General features: G+C 56.8%; 1 protein-coding gene across 6 annotated transcripts in view; it reads right to left on the minus strand.

Moving 5' to 3' along the window:
- PTPRE (protein tyrosine phosphatase receptor type E) overlaps nt 1–22,500 on the minus strand; it is a 68,898-nt gene that overhangs the window by 34,278 nt on the left and 12,120 nt on the right. Inside the window, exons 1-2 of one of the 6 annotated variants that reach the window (XM_060171057.1) lie at nt 7,605–7,912; nt 1–36 (exon numbers count right to left, since the gene is read on the minus strand). The exon at nt 1–36 is cut by the window's left edge and continues 64 nt beyond it. In XM_060171057.1, the coding sequence (XP_060027040.1) occupies nt 1–36; nt 7,605–7,848 (280 nt within the window). In that variant the 5' untranslated portion in view covers nt 7,849–7,912. Of the gene's footprint in view, nt 37–7,604; nt 7,922–22,500 lie in introns of those variants that run through there. The other 5 variants (XM_060171059.1, XM_060171060.1, XM_060171056.1 and 2 more) reach the window with 5 other exon arrangements.

A 22,500-nucleotide genomic window follows, 5' to 3' on the forward strand; every position in this document is an offset into this window, starting at 1 on the left:
CCAGCAGGGGCTGGGGGCCGCCTGGCGCCTGGGGACCTGGGGGGGTGGAGGGGAGAGTCAGGAGGGGCTGGGGACACGGGAGGAGCCCGCACAGAGCTCACAGTGCGCCTGGACCTCGGCTGCACCAGCTGCCCTCGGGGACAGGGACCCACTAGTTTGCAGAGACCCCGACTCCCCCAGGTCTTTCTTCCAGGGATTAGGGCCCCACCCTCGACTGTGACGTCCTCCTGCCTCAGTTTCTTCCTGACACCAGCACCCACTCCACAGCTCACAGAGTCCCCGTCACTCTGCTTCCTGACACCAGCACCCCACTCCACAGCTCACAGAGTCCCCATCACTCTGCTTCCTGACACCAGCACCCCACTCCACAGCTCACAGAGTCCCCATCACTCTGCTTCCTGACACCAGCACCCCACTCCACAGCTCACAGAGTCCCCATCACTCTGCTTCCTGACACCAGCACCCCACTCCACAGCTCACAGAGTCCCCATCACTCTGCTTCCTGACACCAGCACCCACTCCACAGCTCACAGAGTCCCCGTCACCCTGCTTCCTGACACCAGCACCCACTCCACAGCTCACAGAGTCCCCATCACTCTGCTTCCTGACACCAGCACCCACTCCACAGCTCACAGAGTCCCTGTCACCCTGCTTCCTGACACCAGCACCCACTCCACAGCTCACAGAGTCCCCGTCACTCTGCTTCCTGACACCAGCACCCACTCCAGAGCTCACAGATTCCCCGTCACCCTGCTTCCTGACACCAGCACCCACTCCACAGCTCACAGAGTCCCCATCACTCTGCTTCCTGACACCAGCACCCACTCCACAGCTCACAGAGTCCCCGTCACTCTGCTTCCTGACACCAGCACCCCACTCCACAGCTCACAGAGTCCCCGTCACCCTGCTTCCTGACACCGGCACCCACTCCACAGCTCACAGAGTCCCTGTCACCCTGCTTCCTGACACCAGCACCCCACTCCACAACTCACAGAGTCCCCGTCACTCTGCTTCCTGACACCAGCACCCCACTCCACAGCTCACAGAGTCCCCATCACTCTGCTTCCTGACACCAGCACCCACTCCACAGCTCACAGAGTCCCCGTCACTCTGCTTCCTGACACCAGCACCCCACTCCACAGCTCACAGAGTCCCCGTCACCCTGCTTCCTGACACCGGCACCCACTCCACAGCTCACAGAGTCCCTGTCACCCTGCTTCCTGACACCAGCACCCACTCCACAGCTCACAGAGTCCCCATCACTCTGCTTCCTGACACCAGCACCCACTCCACAGCTCACAGAGTCCCTGTCACCCTGCTTCCTGACACCAGCACCCACTCCACAGCTCACAGAGTCCCCCATAACCCTGCTTCCTGACACCAGCATCCACTCCACAGCTCACAGAGTCCCCGTCACCCTGCTTCCTGACACCGGCACCCACTCCAGAGCTCACAGAGTCCCCGTCACTCTGCTTCCTGACACCAGCACCCCACTCCACAGCTCACAGAGTCCCCATCACTCTGCTTCCTGACACCAGCACCCCACTCCACAGCTCACAGAGTCCCTGTCACCCTGCTTCCTGACACCAGCACCCCATTCCACAGCTCACAGAGTCCCCATCACTCTGCTTCCTGACACTGGCACCCACTCCACAGCTCACAGAGTCCCCGTCACTCTGCTTCCTGACACCAGCACCCACTCCACAGCTCACAGAGTCCCCGTCACTCTGCTTCCTGACACCAGCACCCACTCCACAGCTCACAGAGTCCCCGTCACCCTGCTTCCTGACACCAGCACCCCACTCCACAGCTCACAGAGTCCCCGTCACCCTGCTTCCTGACACCAGCACCCACTCCACAGCTCACAGAGTCCCCGTCACCCTGCTTCCTGACACCAGCACCCACTCCACAGCTCACAGAGTCCCTGTCACCCTGCTTCCTGACACCAGCACCCACTCCACAGCTCACAGAGTCCCCGTCACCCTGCTTCCTGACACCAGCACCCCACTCCACAGCTCACAGAGTCCCTGTCACCCTGCTTCCTGACACCGGCACCCACTCCAGAGCTCACAGAGTCCCCGTCACCCTGCTTCCTGACACCAGCACCCACTCCACAGCTCACAGAGTCCCCATCACCCTGCTTCCTGACACCAGCACCCCACTCCACAGCTCACAGAGTCCCCATCACTCTGCTTCCTGACTCCAGCACCGCACTCCACAGCTCACAGAGTCCCCGTCACCCTGCTTCCTGACACCAGCACCCACTCCACAGCTCACAGAGTCCCCGTCACTCTGCTTCCTGACACCAGCACCCCACTCCACAGCTCACAGAGTCCCCATCACTCTGCTTCCTGACACCAGCACCCACTCCACAGCTCACAGAGTCCCCATCACTCTGCTTCCTGACACCAGCACCCCCTCCACAGCTCACAGAGTCCCCATCACCCTGCTTCCTGACACCGGCACCCACTCCACAGCTCACAGAGTCCCCGTCACCCTGCTTCCTGACACCAGCACCCCACTCCACAGATCACAGAGTCCCCGTCACTCTGCTTCGTGACACCAGCACCCCACTTCACAGCTCACAGAGTCCCTGTCACCCTGCTTCCTGACACCGGCACCCACTCCACAGCTCACAGAGTCCCCGTCACCCTGCTTCCTGACACCAGCACCCACTCCACAGCTCACAGAGTCCCCGTCACTCTGCTTCCTGACACCAGCACCCACTCCACAGCTCACAGAATCCCCGTCACCCTGCTTCCTGACACCAGCACCCACTCCACAGCTCACAGAGTCCCCGTCACCCTGCTTCCTGACACCAGCACCCACTCCACAGCTCACAGAGTCCCCATCACTCTGCTTCCTGACACCAGCACCCACTCCACAGCTCACAGAGTCCCTGTCACCCTGCTTCCTGACACCAGCAGCCACTCCACAGCTCACAGAGTCCCTGTCACCCTGCTTCCTGACACCAGCACCCACTCCACAGCTCACAGAGTCCCCGTCACCCTGCTTCCTGACACCAGCACCCACTCCACAGCTCACAGAGTCCCCGTCACCCTGCTTCCTGACACCAGCACCCACTCCACAGCTCACAGAGTCCCCGTCACCCTGCTTCCTGACACCAGCACCCCACTCCACATTGTCTCCCCTCCACCCAGGCAGGTTGCCCCCTCCACATTCACATGTCCTCCACCCCAAAGAGAAGTTCAAAGGCCTCCTCATCTTCACCCTCACCCCTCCTCCTCCTTCCCCCCTCCTTTTCCTTCTCCTCCAGGAAGTCCACCTGGATTCTCTCCTGTGGATCCCAGAGACCAGGACTCAAAGCCCCCCACCAGTCTGGGAGCTGCAGAAGGCACCTTGGGTAGGAGTTCTGGGCCCGTACCTCCTGCTCAGCACCTTGCCAGGGCTCCAGAACAGGGCAGGTCACAAGTCTGTCACTGTCACACACAGGTCACTGGGACAGGGGCCTGGCCCGGAAGTGGTGCTCGAGGTCAGACCAGCCTCGGTCCCTGTCCGCAGAAGCCCAGCTGGCCGGGGCACCCCGGGTGCCCGTCCGGGTGACACGTGGCCACCAACCGCCACGACGGCCCCTCTCACGCCCACGCCCCCCCCCCCCAGCGTGCTGCCCCCATATGATGCTGGGGCTCGAACCCAGGACTGTGCACGGCAAGATGTGCGCCCTTCCCGGAGAGGAGGGTGAAGGCGGGCCGTGCGCCGGGCATAGCGGGTCTGAGGAGGACGAGAGGGACCCCGTGCCCGCGGAGACCACAGAGACCCTGCGGGATGCCCCCCTGCCCTCCGCCCCGCCGCCTGCTCTCCCCGCGCGTGTCAGAGGGACACGGAGAGACGCCACAGCACCGCTCCACCTCGCAGGAAGCTTCCCCGCCGGGGCTCGAACCCGGGGCCTCACACGTGCAGAGAGGCCCCGTCCTGCCGCCCGCCGCCGCCCACGCCACGCGCGGCTTCCCTGCATCCCGCAGCCTCTGAGCCTCTTCTCGCCACCTCTCCTTTGTGTCTCTCACATTAGCTTCTGCGGGGCGCTCCCCTCCCGCCTCCACCCTGCCCGGAGTGGGCTCTGCGGAGAGGGAGACAGTCTGAGAGAGGGAGACAGTCTGAGAGACACTGAGAGGGAGACAGTCTGAGAGAGGGAGACAGTCTGAGAGACACTGAGAGGGAGACAGTCTGAGAGAGGGAGACAGTCTGAGAGAGGGAGACAGTCTGAGAGAGGGAGACAGTCTGAGAGACACTCTGAGAGGGAGACAGTCTGAGAGAGGGAGACAGTCTGAGAGGGAGACAGTCTGAGAGAGGGAGACAGTCTGAGAGACACTCTGAGAGGGAGACAGTCTGAGAGAGGGAGACAGTCTGAGAGACAGTCAGAGAGACACTGAGAGGGAGACAGTCTGAGAGAGGGAGACAGTCTGAGAGGGAGACAGTCTGAGAGAGGGAGACAGTCTGAGAGACAGTCAGAGAGGGAGACAGTCTGAGAGACACTCTGAGAGGGAGACAGTCTGAGAGAGGGAGACAGTCTGAGAGACAGTCAGAGAGACACTGAGAGGGAGACAGTCTGAGAGAGGGAGACAGTCTGAGAGGGAGACAGTCTGAGAGAGGGAGACAGTCTGAGAGACAGTCAGAGAGGGAGACAGTCTGAGAGACACTCTGAGAGGGAGACAGTCTGAGAGAGGGAGACAGTCTGAGAGACAGTCAGAGAGACACTGAGAGGGAGACAGTCTGAGAGAGGGAGACAGTCTGAGAGAGGGAGACAGTCTGAGAGGGAGACAGTCTGAGAGAGGGAGACAGTCTGAGAGACAGTCTGAGAGAGGGAGACAGTCCCCCCGCCGCCATAGCACACGCCTTACAGATGGAGGGATGGATGGAGGGAGGGATTGATGATGGATGGATGGATGGATGGATGGATGGATGGATGGATGGATGATGGATGGAGGGAGGGAGGGATGGATGGAAGGAGGGAGGGGTGGATGATGGGTGGATGGAGGGAGGGAGGGAGGGATATTGGATGGAAGGATGGAGGGATGGATGGATGGAGGGAGGGATGGATGGATGGAGGGAGGGATGGATGGATGGAGGGATGGATGGATGGATGGAGGGATGGATGGATGGATGGAGGGATGGATGGAGGGAGGGAGAGATGGATGGAGGGATGGAGGGAGGAAGGGAGGGAAGGATAATGAGTGGAGGCATGGAGGGAGGGAGGGAGAAAGGGGTGGATGATGGATGGATGGATATGTAGGTGGGTGGATGAGTGGATGGGTGTGCAAAGACCCGGGTTCGAGTTCTGACAGCACAAGAGCGCACCGTGCAGGACGCCAGGGGAAGCTCCCTGAATGGCGTGCAATGGTGCAGGGGCGCCTCTCCTCTCTCTGCCGCTCTCCTCACCTCTGTCTCTCCCTCCGACATTAAAAGGAAACAGCAAACAGCGCAGGAGCGATGCACGGGGCTCACACAGACCGGCCCGCCGCACAGCCCCACTGCCTCCACCCACCCTGGGTGACACGCCACCCGCGCCCCAGAAAGAGACTCCACTGCTCTGGCTGCGCCCACCAGAGGCCCAGGGAGGGACATGGTCCCACAGCGCCCTCTCTCCCTCCCTCTCTCCCTCTCCCTCTCTCTCTTTCCCCTCCCTCTTGCTATTTTTTTTCCTTTCACGGCCAGCGCCCCATGCCTGCGAAGCCTCACAGTTCCCTGTGGTCATTTCTCTCTCTCTCTCTCTTTCTTTCTTTCTTTCTTCCTTTCTTCCTTTCTTTCTTTCTTTCTTTCTTTCTTTCTCTTTTTTAAGATTTAAAAAAATATTTATTTATTTATTTCTTACTTTCCTTCTTTCTCTTTTTTAAGATTAAAAAATTATTTACTTATTCCCTTTTGTTGCCCTTGTTGTTTTATTGTTGTAGTTATTATTGTTGTTGTTATTGATGTCAATGTAGGATAGGACAGAGAGAAATGGAGAGAGGAGGGGAAGACAGAGAGGGGGAGAGACAGACAGACACCTGCAGACCTGCTTCACCGCCTGTGAAGCGACTCCCCTGCAGGTGGGGAGCCGGGGGCTCGAACTGGGATCCTCGGGCCGGACCTTGCGCTTTGTGCCACTTGCGCTTAACCCGCTGTGCTACCGCCTGACTCCCCACATTTTATTTTTTAAAAAATATTTTTATTTGTTTATTATGGATAGAAATCGAGATAAATTGAGGGGAGAGGGTTGACAGAGAGGGAGAGAGGGAGAGGGAGTGTGAGAGAGACAGAGAGGGAGAGAGACAGAGAGGGAGAGAGAGAGAGTGGGCCTGAGAGAGGTGACCTATAGCATGTCTTCACTGCTTCTGAAGTTTCTCCTCTGCAGGTGGGGATCGGGGCCTTGAACCTGGGTCCTTGCCAGCACCCGGCCCCATTTTCCCTTCTTTTCTGTTTTGATTTTTCACAGAGGGTGAAAGAGAGAGAAAGCAGGAAAGGGAGAAAGAGATGGAGAGAAGAGACATCACTCTACTGCTCCCAGGGCCCCCCCCACCCCAGCAGGTTGGGACCCAGGACTTGAACCCGAGTCCTTGTGCACGGGAAGGCCTGCACTCCACCGGGCGTGTCACCGCCTGGGCCTCACAGTAACGCTTGCAGACAGCTCTGAGCTCTGAACCTAGGGCCCTGCTTGTGCAATGAAACACCTCTCCCTCACGACCTGCCCAGCATCTTCTTTGATTTTTGAGAGGAAGAGGGGGGAGGGCAGGTGGTGGCACACCTGGCTGAGTGCGCGAGGACCCGGGTTCAAGCCCCTGGTCTTAACTGCAGGGGCAAAGCTTCACAAGTGGTGAGGCAGGGCTGCAGGTGTCTGTCTCCGTCTCTTTATTTCCCCTTCCCTCCTCAATTTTTTTTCTCTCTGTCTCTAGCCAATAATAAACAGTAATAAAAAGAGAGAGGTTAGGTGGTGAAGCAGGTCTGCCGGTGTCTGTCTTTCTCTCCCCCCTCTGTCTTCCCCTCCTCTCTCGATTTCTCTCTGTCCTATCCGACGACAGCAACAACAACAATGATAATAATAACCACAGCAATGATGGCACAACAAGGACAACAAAAGGGGAAAAATGGTCTCCAGGAGCGGTGGATTCGTGGTGCAGGCACCGAGCCCCAGCAATAACTCTGGGGGCAAAAAAAAAATAAATAAAAAAGAAAGAGAGAGGAGAGAGGCCACGGCCTGGCTGCACCTGCATGGAGCTCTCTGGGTGCTGTCCGTGGGCTCCCACCTGGACGTGGTGCCAGGGCTCAGGCTTGTGCTCGACTGAGAGAGACGTCTCCTGCTGCAGTGATCCCCCCACACAGACACACAGACACACAGACACGGGGCAGAAAAAAGCACCGCCGTACTAGAGATTCCCCCAGTGCTGTGGTCAGTCCCCCAGTGGTGCCAGGGCTTAAAGGCGGCCCGTACCCCACCCGGAGAGCTCTCCCTCCCGCCCTGCCCTACGGTTTTGCCAGGCACCGTCAGGTCCGTGCTGAAGCGCCCCCTCCTCCTCTCACGATGGGCCCGTTTGCTGCCCCGACAGAGGACGCTCAGGCCGGGCCCCGGGCTGACCCAGAGGGGCAGGGGGTGCAGACAGGGGACCTACCTGGGGTGGCGGCCGTCCTGTTGCCGCTGGCTGTGGTGGCGTTGGTGCTCAAGGTCTGGGCCAGCGGCCAGCTAAGGCCGGTCAGCAGCAGCGGGCACAGGGGCTCCATGGCCGGCCTGGAAGGGAGAGACAGAGACAGGTTCAGAGACGTGAGGCAGGAAGTCAGGACTGGGGGCAGGGGGTCACCAGGCAGCTGAGGCCCCCCAGGTGACCCAGGTGAGGGGCTCTGAGGTCTCGGGCACATTCCTCTTTCTCGTCACTTTTATTATTAACTTAGCTATTTTTGGATAGAGGCAGGGGGCTGGGTCAGGGGCTCAAACCCAGGCCCTTGCACATGGCGATGCATGTGTTTGACCAGGTGCGATACCACCCAGTCCCCCAGACATGGAGTTTTATTCATTTATTTTTTTTGATTTTTATTTATTTATTTTCCCTTTTGTTGCCCTTGTTTTATTGTTGTAGTTATTATTGTTGTTGTTATTGATGTCAATGTTGGATAGGACAGAGAGAAAAGGAGAGAGGAGGGGAAGACAGAGAGGGGGAGAGAAAGACAGACACCTGCAGACCTGCTTCACTGCCTGTGAAGCGACTCCCCTGCAGATGGGGAGCTGGGGGCTCGAACCGGGATCCTTACGCCGGTCTGTTGGGTAGTATGCCAGCTACCCTGGCTTCTGTCTCTAATCCTGCTTAACTAAGCTCCGGTATGCCTGTATGGGATTGGTTTGATCCCACTCAAAGCTGCAGTCTATTTACATAAATCTGAGCCCTGGCACCACATGGGAGCACCATGGTTGGCCCTGGGGAGCTCCCTGGATGACGGAGCAGTGCTTTGGTGTCTCTCCTTTCTTTCTCTTTATCTCTCTCTCTCTCTCTCTCTCTCTCTCAAAATAAAGAATAAAAACCTGAGCACTCCCTGGCGGGCAGCACCCACCCTCTCAGCACAGAACTCCCATGAGCTCCCACAGGGATCCACCCCGTCTGCTTCCCACAGTGCCGCCTGCCTGCCTGCTTTTGAAAAACCGCGTTGACGGTCAGCCCGCCGTCGGTCTGCTTGGAATCAATGTTTAGTCTCACGGCTGCCTTTTTTAATTTAAATGAAACGTTTTATCTGTTATTCGTTGCATAAAGACAGAAAGAAATTGAGAGGGAAATGAGAGAGAGAGAAGCAGAGAGAGACACCTGCAGCCCTGCTTCACTGCTCGTGAAGCGTTCCCCCCCCCCCCGCCGCAGGTGGGGACTGGGGTCTTGAACCTGTGATGTGTGTGCTTAACTGTGGGCACCGCTGTCCAGCCCAAGGAGGAGCTCAGCACTCCGATGTGGGCAGCAGCTTGGGGCCCCCGACACCCCACTCCATACCCCGGGCGCTGAAGCCGGAGCCAGGGACCAGGTGCAGTGACTTCAACTCGGGTAGGAGTGTGTGAGTGTGTGTGTGTGTGGGTGGGGGGTGACTCAGGCTTTCCAGGAGTGAGGAGTGGGTCCAGGACAGACGGACAGAGGGAGGGACACGCACAGGGAAGAAAGCACGGGGCAGGTGCAGGCCTAGCCAGCTGCCCAGATGGGGTGGGGGCTGGGCTGGCTCTGGGCCTGGGGGTCCAGCCTGGAGTGTGTGTGGGGGGTGCGCGTGGCTCCGTCTTCCAGGTCGGTTGGCACAGCAGCCCACAGTGAGGCCTCCTGGGAGGCGCCCCAAAGGTGTCTGCAGGGGCCAGGGGACGGGCCAGGGGACACCTGCAGACCTGTAATCACGAGGTCCTGTGCTCCCTCTCCGGTACCAGGGAAATCCACGGGAAGGAACACGGAAATGCTCCCAGGGGCTTCAAACACATCCCTGATTTTGACAGCAGTCTTTGAGACCAGGGCTGTTCTCCTTTCTTCAGAGCAAGCTTTTCCTCCTCCTTCTCCTTCTTTGCCCTGCTCAGCTCTGGCTTGTGGTGGGGCAGGGGATTGAACCTGAGGCCTTGGAGCTTCAGACCTGAGAGTCTCTTTGTGTCACTATGATGTTGTGTCTCTTTTGCCCTCAGAACACCCCCAGGGTCCTATTCGCTAAAGCAGAATGAAATCTATCATTTAACCATTTTTTTTTCTCCAGGGTTGGTGCCATCACTATGAATCCACTACTCCTGGCAGCCATTTCCCCATATTATTGGACAAAACGGAGAGAAATTGAGAGAGGAGGGGGAGATAGAGAGGGACACACACACACACACAACTGAGAGAGAGAGAGAGAGAGGGAGAGGAAGAGGGAGAGGGAGAGACACCTGCAGACCTGCTTCACCACTCGTGAAGCTGCTGGCCTGCAGGTGGGGACTGGGGGCTCAAACTCAGATCCTCATGCAGGTCCCTTCGCTTCGCACTGTGTGAGCTTAACTGGTGCACCACCATCCAGTCCCCTCATTTAACCAGCTTTTAAAAAAACATGAGTAGAGGCTGCCCTGACTTTAAGATCTGACAGGAAAGGGTTTGAATACTGTGTCTGTGATAACCCAGTGCTCAAACTCTCACCATGTGAGTAACAGCTTTTTGTAACATGAAATGCATCGGAAAAAAGTCTAAAGACAGCACCATGCACGGCAGCTCAGAACTCCAGACGCTGCACCAGCCACAGCTGGACGGACTAAAATATGACCTCTTCGCTATGGAATACTATGCAGCTGTGAAAAAGTTGCTGGAGAAGCAGGGAGGAGGCCTCCTGAGTGATAGAAGTTGGAGGGAGAGAGCCTGGCACAGGAAGACAGGCACAGGAAGCAAACACAGACACGCTCCAGACAGCTAAGCAGGGCCTGTGGAGAGTGAGACCCACTCACGGCTCTGGGAGGAAGCGGGAGGGGGCTTGGAGGGCAAGGGGACACAGGTGTTTTTCAGTGACTCACACCTGAGACTCTCGCAGAGCCAAACACAATTAAAGAAATATGAATTGAATCACTGTACTGTAAACCAACAACTCCCCAATAAAGTTACTTTTAAAAAAGGAAATATATATATTTCTCAGAGCACTGGTCATCTGTGGCTGACGGTGGTGCAAGAGATTTAACCTGGGACTTTGATTTTAAATTTTTAAAATCATTTTTTATTCATTTATTTTTTTAATTTGTATTTATTACTGAATAGAGACAAAGAGAAACTGAGAGAGGCGGGGGAGATGGAGAGGGAAAGAGACAGACCCCTGCAGCCCTGCTTCACCACTCCTGAAGCTTTCCCCCAGCAGGTGGAGGCCAGGGGTTTGGACCTGGGTCCTTCTGCACTGTGATGTGAGCACTCAGCCAGGTGTGCCACCATCTGGCCCTGAACCTGGGACCCTGGAGCCTCAGGCAAGAGAGTCTCTTTGCAGAACCACTGTGCTGTCTCAACCACCAAGGAAAGAGCAGGACCGGGAGGGAGGTGATGCCCCAGGCAGCCTGTTCCTCCTGCGGTGCTGGGGGGGGGGTCTTCTGTGGACGGTGGGGCGCACAAGGACACCTCCAAGGTGGCAGGCAGCACAAGACCCTGTCCTCTGCCTGGTCTGGGTCCTGCCCCGTGTGCAAACAGGGTCTTGCGTGGGGTTAAGGCTTTCGGGGACGGGGGACTGGGTGGCCTGGGTCGCGTTGGAGCATGGGACAGGCCGGTCAGTGGGTTCATTCACCTGGGCGCTGATGGCCACAACTTGGCCTCTTCCCAGCGCCCCATCCTGCTAGTCTGGGGACTGTCACTGGAGAACAGGGTGCTTGCCAGTCAGGGAGGGACACCCAGCTGTCCCAGGGGGATGGGGGACCAGGGCTCCCCAGGGGACTGGACGGCTGGCAGGAGACTCAGTGAAAAGCCACTTCTAGTTGAGATTGGACCCCGATGGTGAGTTGGGGTCAAGCTGAGCGGTAATCAACTGCAAACACAGAGAAAAGGGTTTGTTCTTGCAGAGAGCACAGGTACATGGCGTTCATTGGGACTGGGGAGCAAGTGGATTTGCTGCGAGCAGGGCGTAAGCTCAGGGCTCCTAGCAAAGGCATGAACTCGAGGTGAAGGTGTGGAGGGAGGATCCTCGGGAGCCCTGAGGGCTGGGCTCTCTGGGCAGCGCCTGGGACGGCCACACACAGCCCTGGGGGCCTGTCCTGGGCTCGCACATGGCTTGGACCCCACCTGCCTCTGCCCCGGGGTGAACACCTGGTCAGGGGCTGGGCAGACTCCTGGGGACTCCTCTCCAGGCCCTCGCTCCTGAGTGGTTGTGGTGGGGGGATCGTAACTCGGTCCGGAGGGTCCCTGCTCCCTAATCTTCTTTTATTAAAACTAAGTCTTCAGTCCTAGCTTGGAGCGCCTGTGTAAATATCTAATTCGGGCAGAAGTGGGGCCTCGCCCAGCAAGGCAGGTCGCTGGCCCAGAAGGCCAGGATTTCAAAGCACCTGGGACCACAGAGGATGGTGAACCGCACCGGGAGGAGCTTGAACCACTCGCCCCCCAGTCACTGAGACTCGGTCCGCGGCCGGGAAGGGAGAGGAGTGGCCCGGCTACGACTGGTCAGAGCTGCTCCCTGAACCCCAGCACGGCCTGGGAGGGAAGCTGGGTGGCCACAGGCCTGAGCGACGCCTGTCTGGTACTGGCCACACAGCAGGGAGCATGCAGAAGAGGGCATGCCTGGGGGTGAAGTGCAGTGTGTGGCGACTACACTAGCCCAGCATTCCTTCACCCATGCATCCCTTCACTCACCCAGCATTCCTTCACTCACTCATCATTCCTTCACTCACTCATCATTCCTTCACCCATGCATCCCTTCACTCACCCAGCATTCCTTCACCCAAGCATCCCTTCACTTACCCATCATCCCTTCACTCACTCATCATTCCTTCACTCACTCATCATTCCTTCACCCATGCATCCCTTCACTCACCCATCATTCCTTCACCCATGCATCCCTTCACTCACTCATCATTCCTTCACCCATGCATCCCTTCACTCACTCATCATTCCTTCACCCATGCATCCCTTCACTCACTCATCATTCCTTCACTCACTCATCATTCCTTCACCCATGCATCCCTTCACTCACTCATCATTCCTTCACCCATGCATCCCTTCACTCACTCATCATTCCTTCACCCATGCATCCCTTCACTCACTCACTCATCATTCCTTCACCCATGCATCCCTTCACTTACCCATCATTCCTTCACTCACTCATCATTCCTTCACTCACTCATCATTCCTTCACCCATGCATCCCTTCACTCACCCATCACTCCTTCACCCACGCATCCCTTCACTCACTCATCATTCCTTCACCCATGCATCCCTTCACTCACCCATCACTCCTTCACCCATGCATCCCTTCACTCACTCATCATTCCTTCACCCATGCATCCCTTCACTCACTCACTCATCATTCCTTCACCCATGCATCCCTTCACTCACTCATCATTCCTTCACCCATGCATCCCTTCACTCACCCATCATTCCTTCACCCATGCATCCTTTCACTTACTCATCATTCCTTCACCCATGCATTCTTTCACTTACTCACCTGCACACCCATCCACTTAAAAAGTCACCTATTCATTCTCTCACTCATTCACCCACACTCTCATTCATTTACTCATTCAGTAATGAAAAATGTCTCACTTGCTCACTCACTCAGTTGCTCACTTCCTAATTCATTCATTCACTCACTTATTCATCATTATTTACTCGCCCATTCTTACCGATTTATTCATCCACTTATCCAGTCACGTATTTTAAAAAGATATTTATTTATTGGATTGAGACAGAGAAATGGAGAGGGGAAGGGGAGATAGAGAGGGAGAGAGACAGAGACACACCTGCAGCCCTGCTTCACCGCTTGTGAAGCTTCCTCCTCTGCAGGTGGGGACCAGGGGGCTCGAACTCAGGTCCTTGTGCCCTGTGATGTGTGTGTTCAACCAGGTGCGCCACCGCCTGGCCTCCATCCATTCACTTACTCAGTCACCTATTCACTCACTCACCCATGTTCTTTCTCACTCACTCATTCATTCATCCATTCACTCCCTCACTCATCATTCATTCACTCACTCACTCACTCACTCACTCACTCATCCATTCACTTCTTAATCCCCCCAGTGGTTCACCACTTCTTTCATCCACATCCGTATTCACTCACTCACTCACTCATTCAGCCACTGACTGGCACCCAGCGTCTGAGCACAAGCAGAGGGCAGTGCTGTGGCCTCCCTCCACGTGGTGGGGCTCTTGTTCCCCACGGGCTCGTCACCAGGGGCCCCAGCGGCTCTCAGGAGCCTTCTCCTCCTCCTTCCTACCCAAGCACCCAGCAGCACCCAGTAGAGAAGCCACCCACGCCATTTCTTCTTCTTCTTCTAGCATTTGCCCTTCTTCCGTAGCCAGTCAACAGCGTCAGGTTGAGCCTGATGCAAAGTTTCGAGACCTCCTTTGAATCTGGAGAGGTGGCAGTCGTTGACTATGTGGGTCATAGTCTGTCTGGAGCCGCAGGGGCAGTTCGGGTCATCTCTGGCTCCCCAGTGATGGAACTTAGGGGCGCACCGGCCATGGCCTGTTCGATAGCGATTGAGGAGGGCCCGATCATAACGTGCTAGGTCAAAGCCGGGTTGACGCTTGCAGGGGTCTGTGATGAGGTGTTTGTTCTTTACCTCAGCTGACTGCCAGCTCTGTTTCCAAGAGTCTGGAACAGAGAAGTTCAGTGTAGGCGTAGGGGACCAGATTGGGTGACGAGACATCAAGCGTTGGACAGGGTGGGCGAAGATATCTGCGTATATTGGCAGGTCCGGTCGAGCGTAGACGTGTGAAATGAACTTAGATGATGCCGCATCCCGACGAATATCTGGCGGGGCGATGTTGCTAAGAACTGGCAGCCATGGAACCGGGGTGGAACGGATGGTTCCAGAAATTATCCTCATGGAGGAATATAATTTGGAATCGACCAAGTGGACATGGGGGCTACGGAACCATACTGGGGCACAGTATTCTGCAGTGGAATAGCATAATGCCAGAGAGGATGATCGCAGTGTGGAAGCGCTCACGCCCCATGAGGAGCTGGCCAGTCTTGCAATGATGTGATTCCTCGCGCCCACCTTTGCTGCAGTTTTTATGAGATGTTTGTGAAATGACAGAGTGTAATTGAGAGTAACGATAGATAGACTGGCTGGGCTTCATGCCGGATTCTTGTATCGTCAAGCTGCACATTAAGCTCACGCGAGGCCGAGGCATGGTGTAGATGGAAAACAGATGATACCGTTTTTGCAGTGCTAGGAATTAGTCGCCATTTTTTACAGTCATCAGATATCAGAGACATGTCTTTCGTGAGTGTTTCCTCGAGGATGTCGAACTTTGATGCCTGAGTTGCACAGCAGATGTCATCGGCGTAGATGAACTTCCTTGCCGTGCCTTGCCTGCACACATCTGGGTCAGGGGCCACCTCTGTCTCCCCCAGAGGCCTGTGTGGGGGTGGGCTGAACCCTCGGCCACCAGGGCTCCTGGCAACATATCCCACCTGGTGGGACCCAGGTGAATCTCTCTGTGGCGACGCCATGGGCAAACCCTAACTGGCACCATATAATGACAGCAATCATGCCACTGGCGCGGCCGCAAACCCCAGTGCACCCCATCCCTGGGAATATTAACTGATCTTCTCCTCTTTAAAAGAGCGGGCAAGTCCACCTCCTAACGCGGCCGGCTCAGGCAGGGGTGCGGGGGTGGGAGGCACTCCTGAATTTTTAACACAACACTGACTCTAGGGTGGGCAGAGGTTCGCTAGTGGGTTTACCTGTCTGATCCCAGGTGGTTGACGTCTTCTGTGCATGAACCTGCGGGGCGCTGGTGGGACCCACAGGGGAGAGAGACGTCACCCTGATGGGCTTTGGCTCTGAGCATCATGCGGGGCTCCCAGGGTGCAGCGGGCACCCTAGCCAAAGCCTGGCCAACCTGCCCTGAGTTTTGCACTCAGCACAGAGCGGGTGTGAACCAGGCAGAGCCCAGCCGGCCCCCGCGTGGTGGTGGAGCTGAGGGGCTTTCAGCACAGCTTGGGGGGGGGGAGGGCGTTCAGGGCCACCCTTGGGGGCCGGGCCTCAGGAGGGATCTGACGCTTTGGCCTGGAAGCTGTGAATTTGGGGTGCAGTTCCTGCCTGTTAGGGTCCCCGTGGACAAGAGTGGTCGCAGGCGAGTGGGGACGGTGGGGCACCCACAGGTGCTGAGCACCTGCTTCAGCTGGAGCCCACCGAGGTGACCTCTTGGGGTGCAGCGCCCCCCCACCACCCATGGGGCAGACAGATGCGTAATGACGACCCTGGTGCTAGGAGGCGGCATGGAGTGCAGGGGACGTCCAGGACGGGGTTCGAGCGAGGAAACACCTTGCATTACAGCTCGATGGGCGCACCTGGCTGCAGGTGTGTGGGGCGCAGGGAGGCATCTGCGCTTGCTCCTTTGCGGGATCCCGGTGCACCGCCAGAGGCGGCCGGCAGGTGGCGCCGTCGGAGCAGCCACAGGTGCACCCCAGCACCTGCCCTGGGGCTCCCAGCATGAACCCAGAGCTCTCCCACTCCCGCCTCCCCCAGCCCCCTAGCTGCCCACCCAGCATCTGTCCAGGACCCCCAAAGAATGGCTCCCCACCCCGGTTTCCAGGGAGAGATGGGGAAGCAGGAGGTGGGCAGTGGAGGCCAGGCTGGGGCCAGGCAGGGCTCCGTGTAGGGCCGTCCTCCCAGGTAGTGACCGTCCCTGGGCTCACAGGGCAGGGGCAGCCTGTCCCTCCAGCCAAGCTGCCCCCCTGCCCTGCTGGACGCACCCCCACAGAGCTGGCCTGCCTGCGCCCCTGGGCACCCGGCCTCACCCATCAAAGTTGGGGAGCACGCCTGCCAGGATCAGAGAGGCTGAGTCTCCCGCTCACGGCCGGCCACGCAGCCTGAGAGGACAGAGTCTGGTCAGCCCGTGGGCCACTGCACCACCTCCTGGGCATTTTCTGGGGGGACCTGAAGCGGGTTCAGGGGTCAGGAGGCCCCACTGCTGGCCCTGGGGTGGGCTCTCTCCACTTTCTGCCTCCCCGCCGTGCCTCTCTGGGTCTGTGCCCCGCGTCAGGCCAACAGAAAGCAAGAAGGGGGGAGTCGGGTGGTAGTGCAGCGGGTTAAGCGCTCGTGGCATCAAGCACAAGGACCGGCATCAGCATCCCGGTTCGAGCCCCCGGCTCCCCACCTGCAGGGGAGTCGCTTCACAGGCGGTGAAGCAGGTCTGCAGGTGTCTGTCTTTCTCTCCCCCTCCCTGTCTTCCCCTTCTCTCTCCATTTCTCTCTGTCCTATCCAACAACGACATCAACAACAACAATAATAATTACTACAATAAAAAGACAACAAGGGCAACAAAAGGGAAAATAAATAAATAAAATTAAAGAAAAAAAAAGCAAGAAGGGACCTTGAGAGCCAGAGAGGTGACACAGCGGCTGAGCCCGGGACTTTGGGCCTCTGTGTCACCAGATTCCCATCGGAGAGCCGGCACCTCAAGGCTGGGGTGCAGAAAGCCGTGTCTGTGCTGCCGGCAGGCCCAGCGGGACCCGTGTCCACAGGAGATGGGGCCCGGGCACCACGGCGCTGCCCCTTATACAACGACCACCTTCCCACGGCCCCTGCAGCCACCGGCTACACAGGGACTGTCTCCTCTGTGTGCACAGAGAGTGCACCTTGTCTGGCTGGTCCAAACTCTGAGGCAGAAGAAGCAGATTCAGGCCACCGACGAGGACACTTGGGTGACAAAAGGAGGAAGCCTGTGTGTCCTGGGAGGAGGGGAGGTGGCTGCCAACCACGTTTCTCTTTAAATATTTAAAATATTCATCTATATTATTGGATAGAGGCAGAGAGAAATTGAGAGGGCAGGAGGAGATAGAGAAAGAGACAGAGAGACACCTGCAGCCCTGATGAAGCTTCCCCCCTGCAGGTGGGGACCAGGGGCTTGAACCTGCATCCTTGTGCACTGCAGTGTGTGTGCTTAACCAGGTGCGCCACTGCCTGGCACCCCCTTCTTTCTTTAAAGTCTAGCCCTTGCTGGCCTCCTCTGGCTCTCTGAAATGGCTGGTGCTAGCTAGGGAGATAGCTCCGTGGGTGGAGCACAGGACTTGCACCCTGGAGGCTCCCAGTTCAGTCCCCAGCATAGCAGGTGGCAGAGAATTGATCTGACTTCTCTCTCTCTCTCCCTCAACCTGTACGAAGTTCTCATGGGATGTTATGATACATCTAGAAACAACACGCTTCCTGCAGTGCCCTGCAGAGCTGGGGCCGTCGTCAGCCTCACTCGACTGGCGAGGAGACGGGGGCACAGTGACTGGGTCCCACGAGGAGAGGGTACAGAGTCTTCCTGTGGAGTGGACTCTGGGAGGAGGGGGAGGCTGGGCTGGTGAGTCTTGCGGGAGCTGAGGCTGCGAGAAGTCCCAGAGCAGCGTTTACCCAGAGCAGCGTTTACCGCGAGGAAGCCTCCAGAGCCTTCTCTGTGTGTGTGAACCCCCGCAAACGGTGTGTGTGTGGGGCACGGGCTTCTCACTCGTAGCTTCCCCAGATAGGCTTCCTTTCTCTTCTCATTTTTCTATTTTTAATTTTTTTCTCACATGATGATCAGGATCAATGCCACCAAGCGTGGTTTAAAAATACAAACTATAAGCCGAGCTTGAAAAAAAATCTACAATTCTAATATAGAATCTAAATTTATTTTAGTTTTCTTTTATATTAGTATTTTGGAAGAGAGAGGGCACTGCTCCGGGCTGCTTTTTCATTCAGATAGAGAGACAGAAGTGTGTGGGGTCAGGCAATGGCACACCTGGTTAAGTGCTCCCATTACAGTGCGCAGGGACCTGGGTTCGAGGCCCGGGTCCTTGGGCCTCCAAGGTGTGTGTCCGCTCACTGAGCTACCTCCCTGGCTTCTGCCCTCAGCTCCTGCTGCAGAGGGTCCTGAGAGGTGGCCTGGACTCTGAAAAAATGGGGGGCCAGCAGCCTGGACGGCACCTCAGGCCCGAGCGCGGGCCACCCAGGAGAGCCTCCTCGGGAGCGTGTCCAAGTCCTGGGCACAGCCCGTGTGTGGGCCACCTTGTCTGCACGAGACCTTCCTGCTGGCCACACGCCCTGGTGGCTTGTGTTTGATGCACTCTCTCTCTGCTTCTCTGTCTGTCTTTTTAGTTTTTTATTAGTGATTCCATGTTGATTCATGAAATTATAAGGTAACAGGTGTCTAATTCCACACCATTCCCACCATCAGAGTCCAGAGTCCCCATTCCCTCCACTGCCAACTGCAGTGGTTCTCCCAAGGCCACAGATAGGGGCTGATCCTATCTATCTATCTATCTATCTATCTATCTATCTATCTATCTATCTATCATCTATCTACCTACCTGTCTGTCTATCTATCTATCTACCTGTCTATCTGCCTGCCTGCCTGCCTATCTATCTATCTATCTATCTATCTATCTATCTATCTATCTATCATCTATCTACCTACCTGTCTGTCTATCTATCTACCTGTCTATCTGCCTGCCTGCCTGCCTATCTACCTACCTATCTATCTATCTATCTATCTATCTATCTATCTATCTATCTATCTACCTACCTATCTACCTGTCTGTCTTTCTTTCTGTCTGTCTGTCTACCTACCTACCTATCTATCTACCTACCTACCTACCTACCTACCTACCTACCTACCTACCTATCTCTCTAACTCTCTATCTACCTACCTACCTATCTGTCTGTCTGTCTGTCTGTCTATCTATCTATCTACCTCTCTCTCTCTCTCTCTCTCTACCTACCTACCTCTCTCTCTCTTTCTATCTACCTACCTACTTACCTACCTATCTATCTATCTATCTATCTATCTATCTATCTATCTCTCTACCTACCTATTTACCTATCTCTCTATCTATCTACCTATCTATCTATCTATCTCTCTATCTCTCTCTACTCTCTCCTCTTATTTTGCTCATTTTTATTCTTTTACAGCCCTGTCTTCACTCCCTTTATCAGCCACCTCTACGCCTACTGCTGCTCCTGAGTGTCCTCCTGTCTCAGTCACCCCTACACCTACTGCTGCTCCTGAGTGTCCTCCTGTCTCAGTCACCCCTACGCCTACTGCTGCTCCTGAGTGTCCTCCTGTCTCAGTCATCCCTACGCCTACTGCTGCTCCTGAGTGTCCTCCTGTCTCAGTCACCCCTACGCCTACTGCTGCTCCTGAGTGTCCTCCTGTCTCAGTCACCCCTACGCCTACTGCTGCTCCTGAGTGTCCTCCTGTCTCAGTCACCCCTACGCCTACTGCTGCTCCTGAGTGTCCTCCTGTCTCAGTCACCCCTACGCCTACTGCTGCTCCTGAGTGTCCTCCTGTCTCAGTCACCCCTACGCCTACTGCTGCTCCTGAGTGTCCTCCTGTCTCAGTCACCCCTACGCCTACTGCTGCTCCTGAGTGTCCTCCTGTCTCAGTCACCCCTACGCCTACTGCTGCTCCTGAGTGTCCTCCTGTCTCAGTCACCCCTACGCCTACTGCTGCTCCTGAGTGTCCTCCTGTCTCAGTCACCCCTACGCCTACTGCTGCTCCTGAGTGTCCTCCTGTCTCAGTCACCCCTACGCCTACTGCTGCTCCTGAGTGTCCTCCTGTCTCAGTCACCCCTACGCCTACTGCTGCTCCTGAGTGTCCTCCTGTCTCAGTCACCCCTACGCCCACTGCTGCTCCTGAGTGTCCTCCTGTCTCAGTCACCCCTACGCCTACTGCTGCTCCCGAATGTCCTTCCTTTTTCCTCTGCCCGCTCAGATAAGGGAAACAGTGTCTGACTTCCTCTGGTGTTTTCCAGATTCTCTTTCCTCTCAGTGATGGTGCAAAAACAGATTCCTGGTCACAGCTGTTCTGGGTCCTGATGGAACTGGGGTTCACAGCCCTCTCGGCCATCTCTTCTAACATGTCTCCCCTCTGGGACTACGGACCCCAATTCCTTCTGGGGTGCAGCAGGTGGGAGTTCTGGCTTCTGTAATAGTTCCTCTGCGGGACATGGGCATTCTCTGCTTCTCTCTCTGCTCTCCTCTGCTCTCCTCTCTCTCTCTCTCTCTCTCTCTGCTTTCCTCTCTGCTCTCCTCTCCTCTCCTCTCCTCTCCTCTCCTCTCCTCTCCTCTCCTCTCCTCTCCTCTCCCTTCTTCTCTCTCTCTCTGCTTCCCTCTCTCCTCTCCTCTCCTCTCTTCTCCTCTCCTCTCCTCTCCTCTCTCTCTCTCTGCTTCCCTCTCTGCTCTTTTCTCTCTCTCTCTCTGCTCTTTCTCTCTCCCTCTCTCTCCCTCTCTCTCTCTCCCTCTCTCTCTCTCCCTCTCTCTCTGTCTCTGCTTCCCTCTCTGCTCTTTCTCTCTCCCTCTCTCTCTGTCTCTCTCTCTCCCTCTCTCTTTCTCTGCTTCCCTCTCTGCTCTTCTCTCTCTCTCTCTGCTTCCCTCTCTGCTCTTTTTCTCTCCCTCTCTCTGTCTCTCTCTCTCTCTCCTCCCCCACCCCCCACTGTCTCTGGCCAGACCTGAATCCAAGAAGGCCTGTTGTGTGAGCTCAGGAGACATTGTGTGGTCACGGCAGGAATGCCGGGGCCCAGGCAGCCCGTGAATGGTTTCTCTCATGACGCCCACCCCTGGGAATGGGTCCTGACATTTGCAGCGGCTCCAGCTCCAGGACTGCCCCCAACCCCCTGGCTTCTGGAATGCCCTGGACACAGGGACGGTCACAGCTCAGAGTGACATGCGGCCAGGGGGACGGGGTAGGGTGTGTGTGTGTGTGTGTGTGTGTGTGTGTGTGTGTGTGTATTCAGGGCCCCAGGGCCATTGTCACAGCTGCTCTGGGGAGGTGCCAGCCTGTTTATTTCCTCGGCTCCAGGTGTAGGAAGGTGGCCGCACAGGACTTGCCATCATGAGGGAAAGTCCCCCCCTCTCCCCCCAGGACAGGTGTCAGCACCGTCCTCCACAGACGACCCTGGGCCCCCACCCTCGCAGAGCTTCCTAAGCTAGAGGCTGTGCCCTTCCCACTGTGAGAAAGTGGAATATCCTCAGGCCCAGAGAGAGTGCCCCAGGCTAGGACACTTGCCTTGCAAAGTACTTGGTCCAGGTCCGAACCCTGGCACCTCATGGCAGCACCCAAGTTCCCGGGGGAACTTCAGCCCTGTGGTGTCTCTCCCTCTTCCTCGCAGAGAAAGGGTGGCGTTCCAGTGCCTGCTGGTTGTGTCCTGCACTGTCCTTGTCACTGAGGTTACCCCAAGCCTGGAGGCTGAGACAGAGGGACGGGCCCAGCTGATGGAGAAAGTGGCCGCCCAGCCTGGCCCTGCTCTGCACGGGCCCGACTGTCACCCACTGCCGTGCCGAGGCCACACAGTCGCCGTGGGCTCCGGCCTGAGAGCCCTCTGGCCCCTTCAGTGTCCAGTGCAAGGCCCCCACACAAGCCCTTCCCAAGGTGTGGGGGCCCCTCTGGACAGGGAGGAGATGCTCCAAGGACTTCTGAAGCCCCCCCCCCCCACCGCCAGCATTCTTAGAGAGACTGATACAGATGGAGGGATATTCACAGCCCATGTCCCTTAAGTCCCACCATGAGAGAGGTCACCAGCCTTTACCCCACCCTCCTGGTTTCCTCTACTCAGCATGGCCCCCTCCAGTGGCCTCTATGTGGTCCCAGAGGCAACAGGCTTATCTTTTTCACAACTGTGTAGTATTCCACTGTGTCTACAGTCCACAGCTTCCTTTTTGTCCTCAGACACTGGGGGGAGGTGTTTCCAGATCTTGGGGGTCATACTAACACTGTGTGGACAGACAGACAGACAGACACCTCAAGGTGGAATTGCCGGGAGCCACGGCAGGTCTGTTTGGCATGTTTAGGGACGTCCCCGAGCTGCTGTCCCACCAGGTGGGGGCGAGCCACCTCTCCACACTCTCGGCAGCACTTCCGCCATCCTCACAGACATCTGAGTT

The sequence above is a fragment of the Erinaceus europaeus genome, chromosome 14, assembly GCF_950295315.1.
Source record: "Erinaceus europaeus chromosome 14, mEriEur2.1, whole genome shotgun sequence".
NCBI lineage: Eukaryota > Metazoa > Chordata > Mammalia > Eulipotyphla > Erinaceidae > Erinaceus > Erinaceus europaeus.